This window comes from Mastigoproctus giganteus, chromosome 8, assembly GCF_048544385.1.
Source record: "Mastigoproctus giganteus isolate SK-2022 chromosome 8, ASM4854438v1, whole genome shotgun sequence".
NCBI classification, from domain to species: domain Eukaryota; kingdom Metazoa; phylum Arthropoda; class Arachnida; order Uropygi; family Thelyphonidae; genus Mastigoproctus; species Mastigoproctus giganteus.
This window is the reverse complement of record NC_143582.1, coordinates 166,761,037-166,777,694: the sequence shown is the minus strand read 5'-3', so window position 1 is coordinate 166,777,694 and position 16,658 is coordinate 166,761,037. Positions and strand designations below refer to the sequence as shown.

Sequence of the window (16,658 nt, the reverse complement as noted above, 5' to 3'; positions counted from 1 at the left end):
TTGCACATCTCCAGTCCATGGGTACCTCCCCTGAGTCCATGGAAGCTCTCATAATTATGGCTAAGGGTTTGCTTACTTCCTTTGACACCTACTTTAATATAACTGGATAGATCCCATCCACCCCAGGTGCCTTTCTTATGTTTATCTTCAAAAATTTCTTCTCCAATTTACTCAGTTATTACGGGATTATCTAGCTTACTGTCAGAGTTGAATACACCTCTGGCATTCCCCTCACTGAATAACTCCTTATATGTGAATGTAGATGCAAAATATTCATTTAGTTTGTTAGCTACCTAAGCAGGAATATCAGCAGTTGAACCATCAATATCAAGTGGACCAATCTGATTCATCCCGTTCCTTTTAGAGAGTTTACATAAGTAAAGAACTCTTTGCTATTTTTCTTTGCATCCTTTGCCAAAGATTTTTCATAATCTCCTTTTGCCTGCCTAACATCACAAAAGCCTATGATAGATATAAGCTGGTCTGGAAATTGGTTACAGACCAGCTATATCTATCATAGGTTTTGTGTCACATGTTAATTTATATGTATCCCATGCATTTTTCTTCTCTGTCACATGTCTAATTAGTTCATCTGACATCCATTTAGGCCTAAATCTTGAACAATATTTCTTTATTGGTATGAAAAACCTATTAGCTTCCAAGATTAATTCTTTGAATGCTTCCCATTTTGAATTTGCTGTTGGTAACATCAGTTGGTCCCACCGTATAGAATTTAAATACCGTCTCAGACCACCGTAGTCACCTTTACGAAAGCAATAACCCTTTCTGTTAGTTACCCTTGATGGAAGTTACCTCTTTGAGTAAATCCCACTTCAGCACACTGTGATAACTGCCACTTAGTGGTTCCTTTATCTGCAGATCCTTGATGCATGAAGAATCACTACTGATAATCAGATCAAGAGTATTACTCCCTCTATTTGCCTCCCGAACATGCTGCTGCAGAAAACAATCATCCAATAAATCCACAAAAGCATTGCTAGTGTGTGAGTGACCAACCCACAAATTCCAGTCAATATCCAGGAAATTAAATTCTGCCATTATAAGACACTAATTTACTGGCCCACTATTTCTCTGCACAATTCCTCATTATACTCATCAGATTCTTTAGGCCTATAACACACACTTACTTTCATTTTTCCTTTCCCAGTGCTTATGTCACACCAAACAGACACAACCTTGCATTGCCCACCCACATAAATTGGATGCACTTCCTTAGATTTTATGTGTTTCTTAACTAACAGTATAACCTCTCCTCCCTTCCTGTCCATCCTTTCTTGCACACATTGTACTCCCCAAATTCCAGTTCTGCACCGCTTATGTCTGTGTGACACCATGTCTCTGATATCCCAACAATATCTGCCTTTGATGTCTTGACTTGCACTTCAAGCTCATTGAATTTATTAACTATACTCCTAGCATTGGTGTACATGCAAGTATACATGCACCTGTTTATACTCTTAGTTACCCTAACACAGCCCATGTATTTACTTGTTCCACTATGACTCCCAGCAGTCCTGGAAATTCCCATTGCCTTGCTTTCCAGGATGCTGCTCAATTGCATTTCAATAGAAGTAGTGGAAGAATCACTTTTACCTCTGCCAGCGGCTGTGCGAACGTAGCTTTTTACCGCTCCTGGAACAGAGAAGTTTTTTTTTTTTTTTTTTTTCTGTTTTATTAGCTTAAATTGGCATATTAACTTATTTTCTAGAGTAGCTTTATATTCCTATTTACGATACTTAGTTCAAAGTAACTTAGAGATTTTGTAGGTATTACTTAGTATTGGTAACGGTATCAAATCTACATGTTTACCGTTCGTAAATTGCCGCCATTGTTACGCGATACAAAATATCTCTAACTAGATAGCATAAGCTTAATATAGTATAGTACATAATATTGTCAATTAATCAGTAAAATCTATTAATCTGGTTGAACTTCGTTGTCAATTAAATTGTACTTTTAACTATACATAAAACAACTTAGGTTACGTAACATAAATAATTAGTAAAAATAAATGATTAATACTTAACTTGATACGGAAGTTATATAAAGGGATTTCCTAGATAACACTCGATACTGAAACATAATTATAGCGTTATAACTGTGTTGGAATACAAGTTTAGGGTTTTAATTTTGTACTGAAATTGAAATTTTATTGAAATTAAATCGAAATCATGACTCAGACCAGAGCAGCAAAGCAAAAGGTTCAAGCTAATGGGAGTGCTGTGGCTCAGGGGAGAACTGAGGGGGGCAGTTTCCCCTCTGAATCATAGCCTTTTAAAATGCACTACTTGCTTGATGTTTGTGGAGCATTCGGGTACGGGACATGATACTGCCATGGGGGATGTCTTTGTGTGTGCGTGATGCAAGGAGTGTAAGGAAATCAGGCAACATCTCAGCGTTGTTATGGGCCTATATGAGAGTCTGAAGGACAGGGTGGATGCCCTCGAAGGATTAAAAGTAAGGGGCCCATCATGCTCTCAGCTGCCCACACCAATGCCAGAGTTTGCACTTGGTCATCACGCAACACAGCGGCAGCCCCCAAGGCAGAATGTGCTGATCCAAAAGGAACCAGTAGTTGTTGGTGACTATTGTCAGGCAAACGGGAAACATGCTTTGTAAAAAGGATAGGTGGAACAGGACCAGAGTATGTCTGCCAGGGACAAAGGTTGATGACGTTGTAGAACGGATATCATCTTTTAAGGGCACAAAAGGTGATATTGTTGTACACGTTAGCACTAATGATATTAAAAGTAGGAGACCGGCAGAATTACTTAACAAGTACAGGTCACTGTTGAAAAAACGCCGTGAATTAGGGTTGAATTTAAAAGTGTCTGCAATTCTGCTCAGACATGATAGGAGGGCGTACATGATGAGAGCCCTGTCGATCAATTCGGCTCTGGAAAGACTGTGCAAGGCTCAAGGGGTAGAATTTTTTTCAGCCTGGTCTGTACTTGTTGACAGGAGAGACTGCTTCTACAGGGATAAATAGAAAGGGTACAAGAATGTTTGCTGATGATATAGAGGCAGTTTTGATTGGGGCGATACAAGGACTAATAGATTAACAGTAGCCACTGGCAGAGGTGAAAGTGATTCTTGCACTGCTTCTATTGGAATGAGCAGCAGCCTGGAAAATAAGATGCAGAATATTTCAGAGACTGCTGGGAATCATTGGGGTACAAGTAAACACATGGGTTGTGTTAGGGTAGCTAAGAAAAAGAACAGGTGCATGTATACTTGCATGTACACCAATGCTAGTAAATAAATTTGATGAACTGGAGGTATTGCTCAAAACATCAAAGGCAGATATTGTTGGGACTTCAGAGATGTGGTGTCGCACAGATATAAGGAATGCAGAACTGGAATTTGGGGAGTACAATGTCTACAGAAAGGATAGACAGGATAGAAAGGTAGGAGGGGTTATGCTATTAGTTAAGAAATACATAAAATCCAAGGAAGTGAAGCCAGTCGACATTGCAGGACAGTGCAGTGTCGAGTCAGCTTGGTGTGACATAAGTATTGGGAGATCAAAATTGAGACTACGAGTGTGCTATAGGCCTAATGACTCTGATGAGTATAATAAGAAACTGTACAGGGAAATAGTGGGCCAGTAAATCAGAGAGTCTTATAATGGGGGATTTTAATTTCTCAGATATTGACTGGAATTTGGGGGCTGGTCACTCACACACTAGCAAGGCTTTTGTGGATTTATTGGATGATTGTTTTATACATCAGCATGTTCGGGAGGCAACTAGAGGGAGTAATACTCTTGATTTGATTATCAGTAGTGATTTTTTCATGCATTAAGAATCTGCAGATAAATGAACCACTAGGTGGCAGTGATCAGTGTGCTGAAGTGGGATTTACTCAAAGAGGTAACTACCATTAGGGGTAAAGGGAAGGGTTATTGCTTTCGTAAAGACAACTGCGATGGACTGAGGCAGTATTTAAATTCTATACAGTGGGACCAACTGATGATGTTACCAACAGCAAATTCAAAATGGGAAGCATTCAAAGAACTTATCTTGGAAGCTACTAGGCTTTATATACCAACTAAGAAATATTGTTCAAGGTTTAGGCCTAAATGGATGTCAGATGAATTAATGAGACATATGGCAGAGAAGAAAAATGCATGGGATACATACAAATTAACACGTGACACAGAAGCCTATGAGAGATACAAGTTGATCTTTAACCAAGTTACAAAGGAGGTTAGGCAGGCAAATGCAGATTACGAGAAATCTTTGGCAAGGGATAACAAAGAAAAACAGCAAAGAGTTCTTTACTTATGTAAACTCTAGAAGGAAGGGGATGAATCAGATTGGTCCACTTGATATCGATGGGTCAACTGTTGATGATCCTGCTCAGGTAGCTAACAAACTAAATGAATATTTTGCATCGACATTCACACATGAGGAGTTATTCAGTGAGGGGAATGCCAGAGCTGTATTCAACTCTGGCAGTAAACTAGAGAATCTTGTAATAACTGAGAGTAAAGTGGAGGAGAAATTGTTGAAGATAAACACAAGAAAGGCACCTGGGGTGGATGGGATATATCCAGTTATATTAAAGGAGGCAGCAAAGGAAATAAGCAAACCCTTAGCCATAATTATGAGAGCTTCCTTGGACTCAGGGGAGGTACCAAAGGGATGGAGATGTGCAAATGTGACCCCAATTCACAAAGGGGGATCAAAGGCTTACACAAGTAATTATAGACCCGTGAGTTTAACTTCTGTTCCCGGAAAAATTAATAGAGGCACCGGTTAAAGAAGCACTTCAGGATCATCTAGACAAGACTTCAGTTATAGCTCAAACACAGCATGGTTTTGTTAAGGGGAAGCCTTGCCTGATGAATTTGATTGGATACTATGATGCAGTCACAAAAGAACTGGATGCAGGGAATAACTTTGATATTATATACTTGGATCATAGAAAGGCTTTTGATACTGTTGCACATGGAAGACTGCTGCACAAATTGGAGCAGTGTGCATTGGAAGCAAATTGCTGCTATGGATAAAGGGGTGGTTGAGGGGGAGAAGACAGAGAGTGGTAATCAATGGACACTGCTCATCGTGGACTAATGTTATTAGTGGAGTCCCTCAGGGTTCAGTATTGGGTCCATTATTGTTTTCTGTATTTATAAATATATTGATGATGGTATATCAAGCTTAATGTCTAAGTTTGCAGATGATACGAAGGTTTGCAGGGTTGTCAAGGACACTACTGACACTATGCTGCTGCAACAGGATCTGGAAAGGTTGAGCAGATGGGCTGAGAGGTGGCAAATGAAGTTTAACATTGACAAATGTAAAGTACTACATATGGGAAACAGCAACCACAGAGCAACGTATCAACTCTGTGGTACTACACTGACAGTGGTAGAGAATGAAAGGGACCTGGCGGTGGTTGTGCAGGCAGATATGAAGTTCTCTGAGCAGTGCAGACGGGCTGCAAGAGTAGCTCATGGTGTATTGTCAATGATATATAGGAATTTTTCTAGCAGAGATAACGAGGTGATTATTCGCTTGTATAAGGCAATGGTCAGTCCACACCTAGAGTACTGTATACAGGCCTGGAGGCCTCATTTCAAGAAGGATGTAGAGCTTCTGGAACGAGTACAGAGAAGGGCGACAAGATTAGTGAATGGAACAAAGGGGTGCTCTTACGAAGAAAGGCTTAAGTTTTGCAAATTACAGTGTCTGGAGACTAGGTTCCAGCGAGGTGATCTGATAGAGGTGTATAAAGCCTTGAATGGTTTGAGCATGGTCAATGCTGATGGGATTCTTTCTCTTGCTCAGAATAATCACCTGAGAGGGCATAAATTCAAATTGAGGAAAGACAGATGTAGGATAGACGTGTGGAAATTTGCCTTTAGCCAGCAGGTGATTGGTTGGCGGAACAGACTTCCATCCCTTATTGTGGAAGTTGATAGCCTAAATAAGTTTAAGGCTCAGCTGGACACGTATTTCGAACGAAAGGAGGGGTGAAGTGGAAGTGGTTATTTTTTATTTATTTTTATTTATTTATTTTTATTTTTTTGGCTGATGCTGCATAAGCTTGCTTTCTTGCATCAAATGCCTCTACTAATGCTAATGCTCTGCCTCGATAGCATCAGCAAATATTCTTGCACCCTTTCTATTTAAATGTATCCCATTCCTGTTAACAAGTACAGACCAGGCTGAGAAAAATTCTACCCCTTGAGTCTTGCACAATCTCTCCAGGGCCGAATTGATCAAAAAGGCATCATATACTCCCTCCTATTGGGTCTGGGCAAAATTTCGGACACTTTCAAATTCAACCCTAACTCATGGCTTTTTTTTTCAGCATTGTCTTGTACTTGCTAAGTAATTCTGCTGGTCTCCTACTCTTAATATCATTAGTGCCAACGTGTACAACAATATCACATTTTGTGCCCCTAAAGGATGATATCTGCCCTATAACGTCATCAACCTTGGCCCCTGGCAGACATACCCTGGTCCTGTTCCATTTATCCTTTTTGCATAATATTTCCCCGTTTCCCTGACAATAGAGCCACCTACAACTAGTTTCTTTGGGAGCAGCGCATTCTGCCTTGGGGGTTGCCGCCGTGTTGCATGATGTTCAAGTGCAAGCTCTGGCATTGATGTGGGCAGCTGAGAGCTTGATGGCTCCCTCAATTTAAATCCTTCGAGGGCATCCACCCTCTCCTACAAAGCTCTCATATAAGCCCATAACAATGCCGAGTTGGCACCTGATTTCCTCGCATTCCTTACATTGTGCGCACACACACAGACATTCCCCTTGGCAATATTATGTCCCATTCCTGATTGCTCCACAAACATCAATCAAGCAGTGCATTTCAATAGACTGTGATTCAAAGGACAACTGTCCCCCTCAGTTCTCCCCTGAGCAACAGCACTTCCACTAGTTTGAGCCTTTTGCTTTGCTGCTCTGGTCTGAGTCATGATTTCTATTCAAGTTCAATAAAATTTCAATACAAAATATAACCCTAAACCTATATTCCAATGCAGTTATAACACTATATATATTTCGGTATCGAATATTATCTCCGAGTTACGTTATATGACTTTCTTATCCCCTGTCAACTTATATGTATTAATTTATGATGTTACGTTTGTAATCACTAGGTTGCTATATTTATTTAGTTAAAAAAGTACAATTCAATTGACAATGAAATTTAATAAGATCAATAAATTTTACTGATTAATTGATACTACTATACTTGCTATCTAGTTTTCTGTTAAACCTTACGCTAGCACACATTGTATTTTATAACAATGGTGGCAAGTTACAAACAGTTAATCTACGGACACAAGATATCATTTACTTTCCAAATCGCACTATTAAATTCAAAATAAACCACAGAGCTTGACTAGGTCTATAAGCTACTTATAGAAAATAATTTAATCTAACAATTAAGTCAATAAAGTGAAATGTATAATTAAAAACATTTCGTTCGCGGGAGCTGCAAAACCTGTCCACACATGGATTTGATACCCTTACCGATACTAAGTAATAACCTACAAAATCTCCATCTAAATTCAATTTAAACTAAAGTATTGTTACTAGGAATATAAAGAAACTCTAAAAAATAAATTAATATGCCAATTTAAGTCAATAAAAAAGCAAAAACTTCTCTATTTGCTGGAGCTGTAAAAACTTTGCTTGTTCACATTTACTCTCACACCCACTCAGGGTGCGGAGTACATGTGAACAGGCAAAGTATTGATTGATTTATTGTAAACGCCACTGACCTGGTGGTCGTGTCATTGTATAAACAAGAAATTAGTTACAGTTATTAAAGGAATCAACCATACAGTTCAATTCGTTTAAGCACTCTGATATTCTGGACACTTTATCACGAACGGTCTCCCACATGATTTCTAGCAATAGAGTTTGAACACAGCCTCTTTGTTAATGTTTTTACAATTTTTATATGTGTGTCCTTTCCCAGTACAATGCTACATATAGGATCTCATCGTCTACATGTTTCGGCAGATGACTGTACTCTACACTGAAAATTGTAGCATATAGTCACAAGATAAAAATTGTTTAATCTGTATGACATCAGGCCAACAAACAAATGCTGCTGTTGCATTAGAAACGTTCTAATTTTTTGTGAAACCTCCAAAAATCCAGTGATTACCAGAATCAGTCATTTTTCTACTTATAAAGTGAACAGTGGCCTCAGCAACCAGTGTTGAATCCAAGGGGTGATGGGGCCGAGTTTAACCCCCGATGGATTAAAATTCCCCCCAACAAAAAATAGTTATTTTTATTTTAATATTCGTTCAAAGACATGAGAGGTTGAATTTGCCACATTTTTTGTTTTTTTTTTAATTGAAATTTTCTTCTTACTGCGCTCTTTAGGGGCCATATTATCAGTTTACACAATGTTGTAATTATAAAAAATGAATTCAATAAATTTACGTAAAATAAACACAACACAAAAAAAATCACATCAACTAAGTGTGGTACTTGTTATGTGGTACATGGCAAAAATAAATCACTAAAATTCAAAAGACAATTTTCAAAATAATTAAATGGGAAATATTTCTGGCTGCACAAATTGTAACTCAAAGCCACTATTTCAAGTGTCGGCATTTTCATTTTATGGTTTTCAGGTTCCCTTTATTTTCACACAAACCATCTCTTGATAGTGTCTCAAACAAACTGTCTACTTGTGACTAATTCTTTGTTTGTATATTGCGAAGAAGACAAGTGGATCGCAGGCCGTGAATAGGTTCGCCTGAATTGGTTCCTGACAGATGCTATTGTAATTATAAAGTGTCCTGCAGCTTTTGGGGGCAGGGCTAAGCAATGTTATGGCAGAGAGGGGAGTCTACTGCACGATGAATACAGCAATCAAACTGAACTTTCTTCCCCACCGTAGCATTTCTGCCTTTGATGAAGTGTTTTGATAGGATATTCATGCGGTCTATGTGGCGTCAAAAGTGCAATGTGCTTATCATTCCTACCATTCTCACTATCCAATTCTGCCAACATGATAGCATTACCTGAGAGACCTTCCCCCCATTCCAACATTTTCTCACCTACACTTCTGGAGACAGAAGCCTCAGAAGATTGTTTATTTACGCTCATTGACAATTTACCTTGTGATATACTTGGTTCATAAAATTCCAGCTTACCCAAAAGAATTCCAATTCTTCCTTAATTTGTTTGAAATTTGAAGATTTACTGTTCTCTTTACCAACAGTGAGATTAGACTCCTAGCACTATTTTCAAAATTTGTAAAACCTGCAACACCTTCCAATTCAACACCACAAATTTTATCACATGTGAGATCACCCCTGTGTGTATCTGACAATTTTTTTTTTTTTTTTAATGATATTATATCACTATAGGAATTTCCAAAAGAGGGCACAGAAGTAGTATAGATGCCACTGCATAAACAGACAGAAGAGACTAACAACCATATAAGGAGCACTACAAGACTTCTTCCTCCATTGATAATAGCTGTATAGGCCTTTACTAATTAAATCACAAAATCTTTAAAATTCTATATCTTTTCCGATAAGAAGATATTTTGTCCCAAAATTAGATACAACTAATCAGTCTGATATACCCTTCTACCTATTTAAAGTCCCCCTCATCCATTATCTTGTAGATCACCCCCAGGGGCTCGCATCTGGTGAGTATGAGCTTTGCAAACCCAGGGTCCTGAGCTGGATATCATCATCTTTCTCCTTCTTGGTTATTCTTTTCTACTTCTGACTCACACACTCTCTCTCTCTCTCTCTCTCTCTCTCTCTCTCTCTCTCTCTCTCTCTCAGGGTAACTCAGAAAAATTTTTGGCTGGTGCAGCATAAGCCTCAGGCTTCCTTGCATCATATGGCTAATAATAATAATAAAATATTTTTAAAAAAAGCTCTCCACATTTTGAAGTATCAGCATTATGCTAAAGCAGTAGTAGTATAGGCAGCTGGAACTGACACAAAGAATGTTCTAACTTACAAAACAGACTTATTGTAAATTTAGCTTAAATATTACCTTTCCACAAACACTTTGGTTAATAAGTTTGTTCAGTGTTTCCAAATCACTTTTAGCGGGAGAGCCATGACAGTGATCCCTGGGAGGGATCACTGTCATGGCTCTGTCACTGATTCACTGTTATGGATTCACATGTGACATGGATTCATTGTTATGTTTCTCTCCTGCCACATATATACAACAAAACTGGCCTAATAATAATAGGAATTAAAGCATTATGAGTAATCTCATCCTAGAAAACATCATAACATTACTGTTGCTATGGCATAAACATAACAGAACAGTGAACTGTGGGGGATTAACTAATGTATATATTTCACAGCTTCCTTCCCACAAATGTGATTTTTCAAATTCCTTTCTTCTCCAAGTTCTATATTTTAGTTATTTCTCAATCAGTTCTATATTTTAATTATTTTTAATATTTTGCATTTATCTTAAAATCTGTTCTAAACATAAAAAATTTAGGGCTCAGGGTTTCCCAAAGTGTGGTCTGCAAAAAAGAAAAGACTGGTCCGGAAACAACTTATTTGAAATATACCTACATAAAACTATAAGAAATTTTCCTGAAAAAATGTAAATGTAATAAAATACCAAATGTCCAGTTATACTAAAAATAAATTTAATGCTTCTATAATGTATTAAATTTATATCTATGCTGCCTTTAAACAACTCTTCTCTTAACAAAAAAAAAGTGGCCAATGCTCCCATTAATTTTATTATGCCATGTAATTAGCATGCACATGTAAATCTTGCATCTGAGGTAACAGATTGCCTGTGCCACAGAATAGTAAGATGGGTTACTACTCTGTGGTTATCTTACTACTCTGTGGCCTGTGCCATCTCTAATTCACGAACCACGGCACATTCATCAATAGTCAGGAGAACCCGACAAGCGGAGTTGTACGTGCCCATTGTTGTCTTATTCCTTTTCATCACTTTTGTATGTGAAGTGATAAATTTAATACATAGTATTACACACTTTTTTTAAAATAAATATAAACATCCTGTCATTTTTAATATGGACAAGTGGCTGAAGAAATGTCCACCTAACAAGTCAAGTGATGTGCAGCCTAGCACAAGTAGAGATAATGGAAATAATATTAATAAACCCCCTAGAAATTGGCAGACTGATGGAATGGAAAAGAAATCCAAAACTCTTGGACAAGGCAGCATTATGAAGATTATTTAAAATTTGGTTTTATCCACCAGAACCACATGCCACTGTGCATTATTTGTTTTGAAATTTTGTAAAATGAATGTATGAAACCATAGCAACTGAAACAGCACTTAGATTGTGTGCATCAAGAATTAAAGTTCAAATAAGTCAAAGGAATTTTTCATTAATAAGAAAAATTAATATTTCATCTAGAAAAAGTCTTTTAAATACAGCCTCCGTGAAATGTTGCAACGAAGACTTGGTTATGGCTTCATATAAAGTTGCCAAACTAATAGCCGAGACAGGATACCCTCATACTATTGGTGAAAAGTTAATATTTCCCGCACTAAAAGTAATTACATCACACCTTTATAAAAGGAAAGAAAATGAGCTGCATTTACTCTCATCAAATAATATGGTGAAGCGTAGAATTGTAAAAATTGCAAATAATATTGAAGAAACTCTCATAAAGCACATTCAGAGCTGTCAGTTTTTTTCTTTACAAGCGAATGAAAGTAAAGACAAAGCAGATGATGCCAATTTAATGTGCTTTCTACAGAATGATTAAGGTCAGTGAAGATTTTGTTTTGAAAATCCCTAACAACGAGAACAACTGAAGAACCATTAAAATTAATAATTATACAGGGTGTCTCAAAAAATATTGGTATAAACATTTAGGGGAGGTAGGTAACATCTAAAGGAATGTGAATCGCATAGGAACCCATAACCGGAAATGTCACCATAAGTCAGTAGACGGCGCTGTTCATTAGTTCGCAAGAGGGAAAATTTCTGGTTTACTCATTCAAGCAGTAGTTGCCGCACAAAGAGCATGCATCGATATATGAACTGTGAGCTGGCAGACATGCACTTAGTGTATGGATTAGCAGAGGGTAATGGATGAGCCGCTCAATGAATTTATGGAGAACGCTTCCCAGATAGACATGTACCGGACCACCGTTTGTTTGCACATGTGCATCAAAATTTGTGTGATAATGGGTCATTTAGAGGTAACAGGAGTAGTGCGGGCAGACCATGTTCAATGCGAACTCCTGCCATGGAAGAAAGTGTGTTGAATGCCGTTCAGAATAATCCTACTACCAGCACACATGCCGTTGCCTCTGTCTTAGGAGTGTCTCGTTGCAGTGTACAGCGTGTCTCGAACTACGATTCCTTACACCCCTTTCATCTCCAAAGGGTTCAGTTACTGCTACCCCAAGATCATCCTGAATGTGTGGCTTTTGCGCAGCGGTTTCTCCAAGAAAGTGTTCAAGACTTGAATTTTCCAGCCTGTTTAAGGATGAGGCTTATTTCACTCGGGAAGGCTTATTCAATCAGCACAATGCTCATGTGTGGGCTCACAACAACTCATACGGTGTGCACCCCATGTGGCACAACATCGCTTCGCAATAAATGTGTGGGCAGGTATGGTCGGTGACCGCTTAGTTGGCCCATACCTGTTACCATCCCGCATGAACTCCGTTAATATCGGATCTTTCTTGAACAAGTTCTACCAGGGTTACTTGATGATGTTCCAGCAAATGTGAGACGCAACATTTGGTTTTAACATGACGGGGCACCTGCCCATTATGGAAGGTGTGTTTGTGACAATTTGAACAGGCATTTTGGGTGTCGATGGATTGGCTGTGGTGACCCGCTCACCTGATTTATCGAGCTTTGATTTCTTTCTGTGGGGACCCTCAAATCTATTGTGTATGAATCGCCTGTGGAGACGGAAATGGATCTCATGGCGAGACTCGTCTGCGCTGCTGCTACCGTCAAAGAAACTCCGGGTGTGTTCGACCGTGTCCGCCAATCCATGCTGCGTCAGTGTCTCGCATGCATCACGTCTCATGGTGGAACCTTCGAGCATCTGTTGTAACATCATGAAATGCATCCATCTCTTACACCATTGTTAATATTATGTCAAATAAATGTTTGCCACTAATTACTGTCTTGTGTCATTTCTGCTTCTTGTGCCTCTGTTACTACTTTCCTGTGACGTTTCCGGTTATGGGTTCCTATGCGATTCACATTCCTTTAGATGTTACCTACCTCTCCTAAACGTTTGTACCAATATGTTTGAGACACCCTGTATAACTCAAAGCAGAATCGATTGGAACAAATGCGTCGGATTGAGCTCCGATATCGTCTGGTCAATGGCAGGTTCCTGTACAGGACTTTTTCCAAGGGTCCAAGAGATGGCTCCAGATTGTGAATGGATACATAGTATTCACAGAGAAGCATTAGCTGTAAAAAAATGCCTTTGGTTTTGAATACAGCTATTCAAGAATGTGGCAAATTTGTTAACTGTATAAAAGCCCATTCCTTGAATTCCAGAATCTTTACAACTTCATGCAAAGAATTAGGAAGCAATTATTAACATCTATTACACATTGAAATTCGATGGTTATCAAGAGGGGAATATATTTAAACGACTAATTAAAATGAAGAATTAGTATTTATTGTTTTTGGAGCAACATCCTCCATCAGCAAAGGTTCAATATTTGAATTTAAAGACAGGTTTAATGATTTTAATTGGTTAATTAAGGGATCCTGCTCATTTGAATTATGTGAAGGGGTCCTACTCGTTTGAATTATGTGAAGGGGTCCTACTCGTTTGAATTATGTAAAGGTGTCCTACTTATGTGAAATCAAACTTTCAAGAATATTTTCTCCAATTGACAGCAGTAAAAATGTGGATTCGAAACCCATTTACTTTTAATGTGGAAGAATTTTGTCTCAATGAACAAGAAATTGATTCTGTTATTGAACAGTCAGGTGACTCAGCATTAAAAGACCGCTTCAATCAGGTCTCATTGATAAATTTTTGGCTAAGTTGCCATGAAGAATACAGTATAAGCATTTATCAGAAAAAGCACTAAAATTTCTTATGCCATTTTGTAACAACTTACATGTGAAACCAAATTTTCAACATTAGTATTTTTTTTAAAAATACAAATGCTGGAACAGATTGGATGTCGAGCCAGATTTGAGAATCAAGTTGCCATCTTTTCTACCTGATTTAAAATTACTATGTGATGGAAAACAGCAGCGTCACCCTACTCATTAAATAAATATTTATTTCCTCAAAAAGAGACTCAAAAATATGTCAATTTTATGTAAACTGTTGATAATAAATAAAGAAATGAATTACCTATAATTTATTTATATTTACTGATGTTAATGAATACCTAATTGCATTATTACTGGTATGTTAAATGTCCTAATGGTAGTGTCATTATTTCCTGAATCTACGAGTATAATTACTGAAAATACATGAATTTATAGCTATAGGTGGACAGCAAAAAAAAAAGAATCTGCAAATGCTGGTCCGCACTTGAAAAGGTTTGAGAAACCCTACATTAGCTTATGTCAATCTGTCCTAAATTTCTTATTTATGGATACTAATCCCAACTTTTAAGGCTTTTTTTCAAACATTATTAAAGATCTATTAGAATTAAAAAAAATAATAATAAAAAAAAAAAAATATATATATATATATATATAGACGAATATATTGTTATCAGTGTATTAGATGGAGATGCTAAACTGTCAGGTGTAATTACCATGGAAAAATTGAGAACACATGCAAGGTAAAAACAGAATACCTGAAATAATGTTTTTAACCCCAGGGGCTAACATCTAGTGATTGTTTGTTTGTTTGTTATTTGGTTTTTAGGAGCATTAGCAACTAAGGCCATATTGCTCCGGGGATATGCGGTGGTCACTCCCTGACCTTTCTGCATCCTTCGTATTTGGTGGTCACGGGCTCGAACCCCAGTCTAATCAAGAAGCGTGTGCTACACAGCTACTGCTCCTGCCCACGGAGGTGCCACACGCACACATCTGGTGAGTATGGGCTTGGCACACACAGGGTCCTAAACTAGATATCATCATTCTTCTCTTTCTTGGTGATTCCCTTTACTTCTCACACTCTCTCTCTCTCTCCCTCTCTCTCAGGGTAACTCAGAATTTTTTTTGGCTGGTGCAGCATAAGCCGCGGGCTTCCTTGCACCACATGGCTAATAATAGTAATAAGTAATGTGTTCTAAATTCAATTTTTCCATGGTAATTACACCTGACAGTTCAGCACTTCCATCTACTACACTGATAACAATATATTAGTCTATATTTCATTATGGTTGCCGGTTTTTTCTGCTGTAACTAGTAGTACCTCGGATCCATAACCCAGTTTAATATTTTTAATACCTTTTCTTGTTTGCTTACACTTTCAGAAATTTCATTACATCTTATTTTTATCAATATTATTTGTAAAAGAATAAAAGAAGTTTACCTCAATATGATACTCTCCAGAAATTAAAACAAAAACAATTTAAAAAATTTAAAAAATTGAAAATCTTACATTACAGTAAGAAGTAATTAACAGAAATTAAAAATCAAATTAACAATTGAAAATCAAGTAAAAAATTAATTAAACAAAAAAAATGGAAAATGATTTTCATTAAATTAATTTTTTCATTAAATTGATTTTTGATTGTGTTCATTTGATTTTTAATTATTGGTAATTATTTCTTACTGTAATGTAAGATTTTCGATTTTTAAAATTTTTTTAATTGTTTTTGTTTTAATTTCTGGAGAGTATCATACGGAAGTGTTCTACGTATCATATTGAGGCAAACATCTCTTATTCTTTTACAAATATTGATGTCAACATAGAACGCATTGAGCATTATAGCTGTTTCGTATCAATTTACACACTAGTAAATTGTTCTATACTTTTTATTTATACTTATCAAAGGTTGTGCTAATTTAGTTTCTTTTTTCAGCTGCTCGCATCATGTTTACATCATACAGGCCAGATTGCAACAGTGGCTGCTGCAGTGACTACTGCAATGAGGTACTTTGTCAGTTTGCTTTCTGGACTGTCGTTTTCTTTCCAGTCATTCTGGGATTTGTTCTTGGATCATCTTACTTCGTGGTATATAGCTTCTTTAGTCGAGATAATCCAATTTACACAAAAAAGAAACAAAGTTTGATGGAATTTAACAACATTTTGATGCAGTCTACAAGGATGGTTGAACCAAAGAAGATGAATTATGCCTAGAAACCCACTGTGCTCACAGTGGGTTCCTGGAAATACAGGCACATTAAAATATTTGTCCATATATATATATATGAAGTATATATTTTATTGCTGCTTTTCACAGTGCCCTTATCTCAGGTTAATATTCTACCATGGGTGATGCTAATTTTGTATTAATGACCAGGTCGAGATAGCACAAGAAAATAGAGCATAAAGACGTACGGAAACTAAGAATTGTACTAAATTTTTATCATTGGAATTGAAACTCCCCGTGAAGAGAATTTTATATTAAAAATATTTTGAGCGGAATGTCTATATGTTATTCAATGTATATCATAGTGCATTTATTAATATCCAAACACATTTCCCATGCACACATACATTAAGGTGTGGTACGCAAAATAAAGACAAAATTCTGTATAAAGCGTA

The 16,658-nt window shown here is 37.3% G+C and overlaps 1 protein-coding gene across 3 annotated transcripts in view; it reads left to right on the top strand.

The window, feature by feature from the left end:
• The window catches only part of LOC150081987 (uncharacterized), a 151,415-nt gene extending 135,116 nt beyond the window's left edge, over positions 1–16,299 (top strand). For all 3 annotated transcript variants that reach the window (XM_090379885.1, XM_090379886.1, XM_090379884.1), the window contains one exon: positions 15,973–16,299. In XM_090379885.1, coding sequence (XP_090236011.1) covers positions 15,973–16,250 — 278 coding nt within the window. In that variant the 3' untranslated portion in view covers positions 16,251–16,299. The remainder of the gene's footprint in view (positions 1–15,972) is intronic.
• Positions 16,300–16,658: the final 359 nt, after the last annotated feature.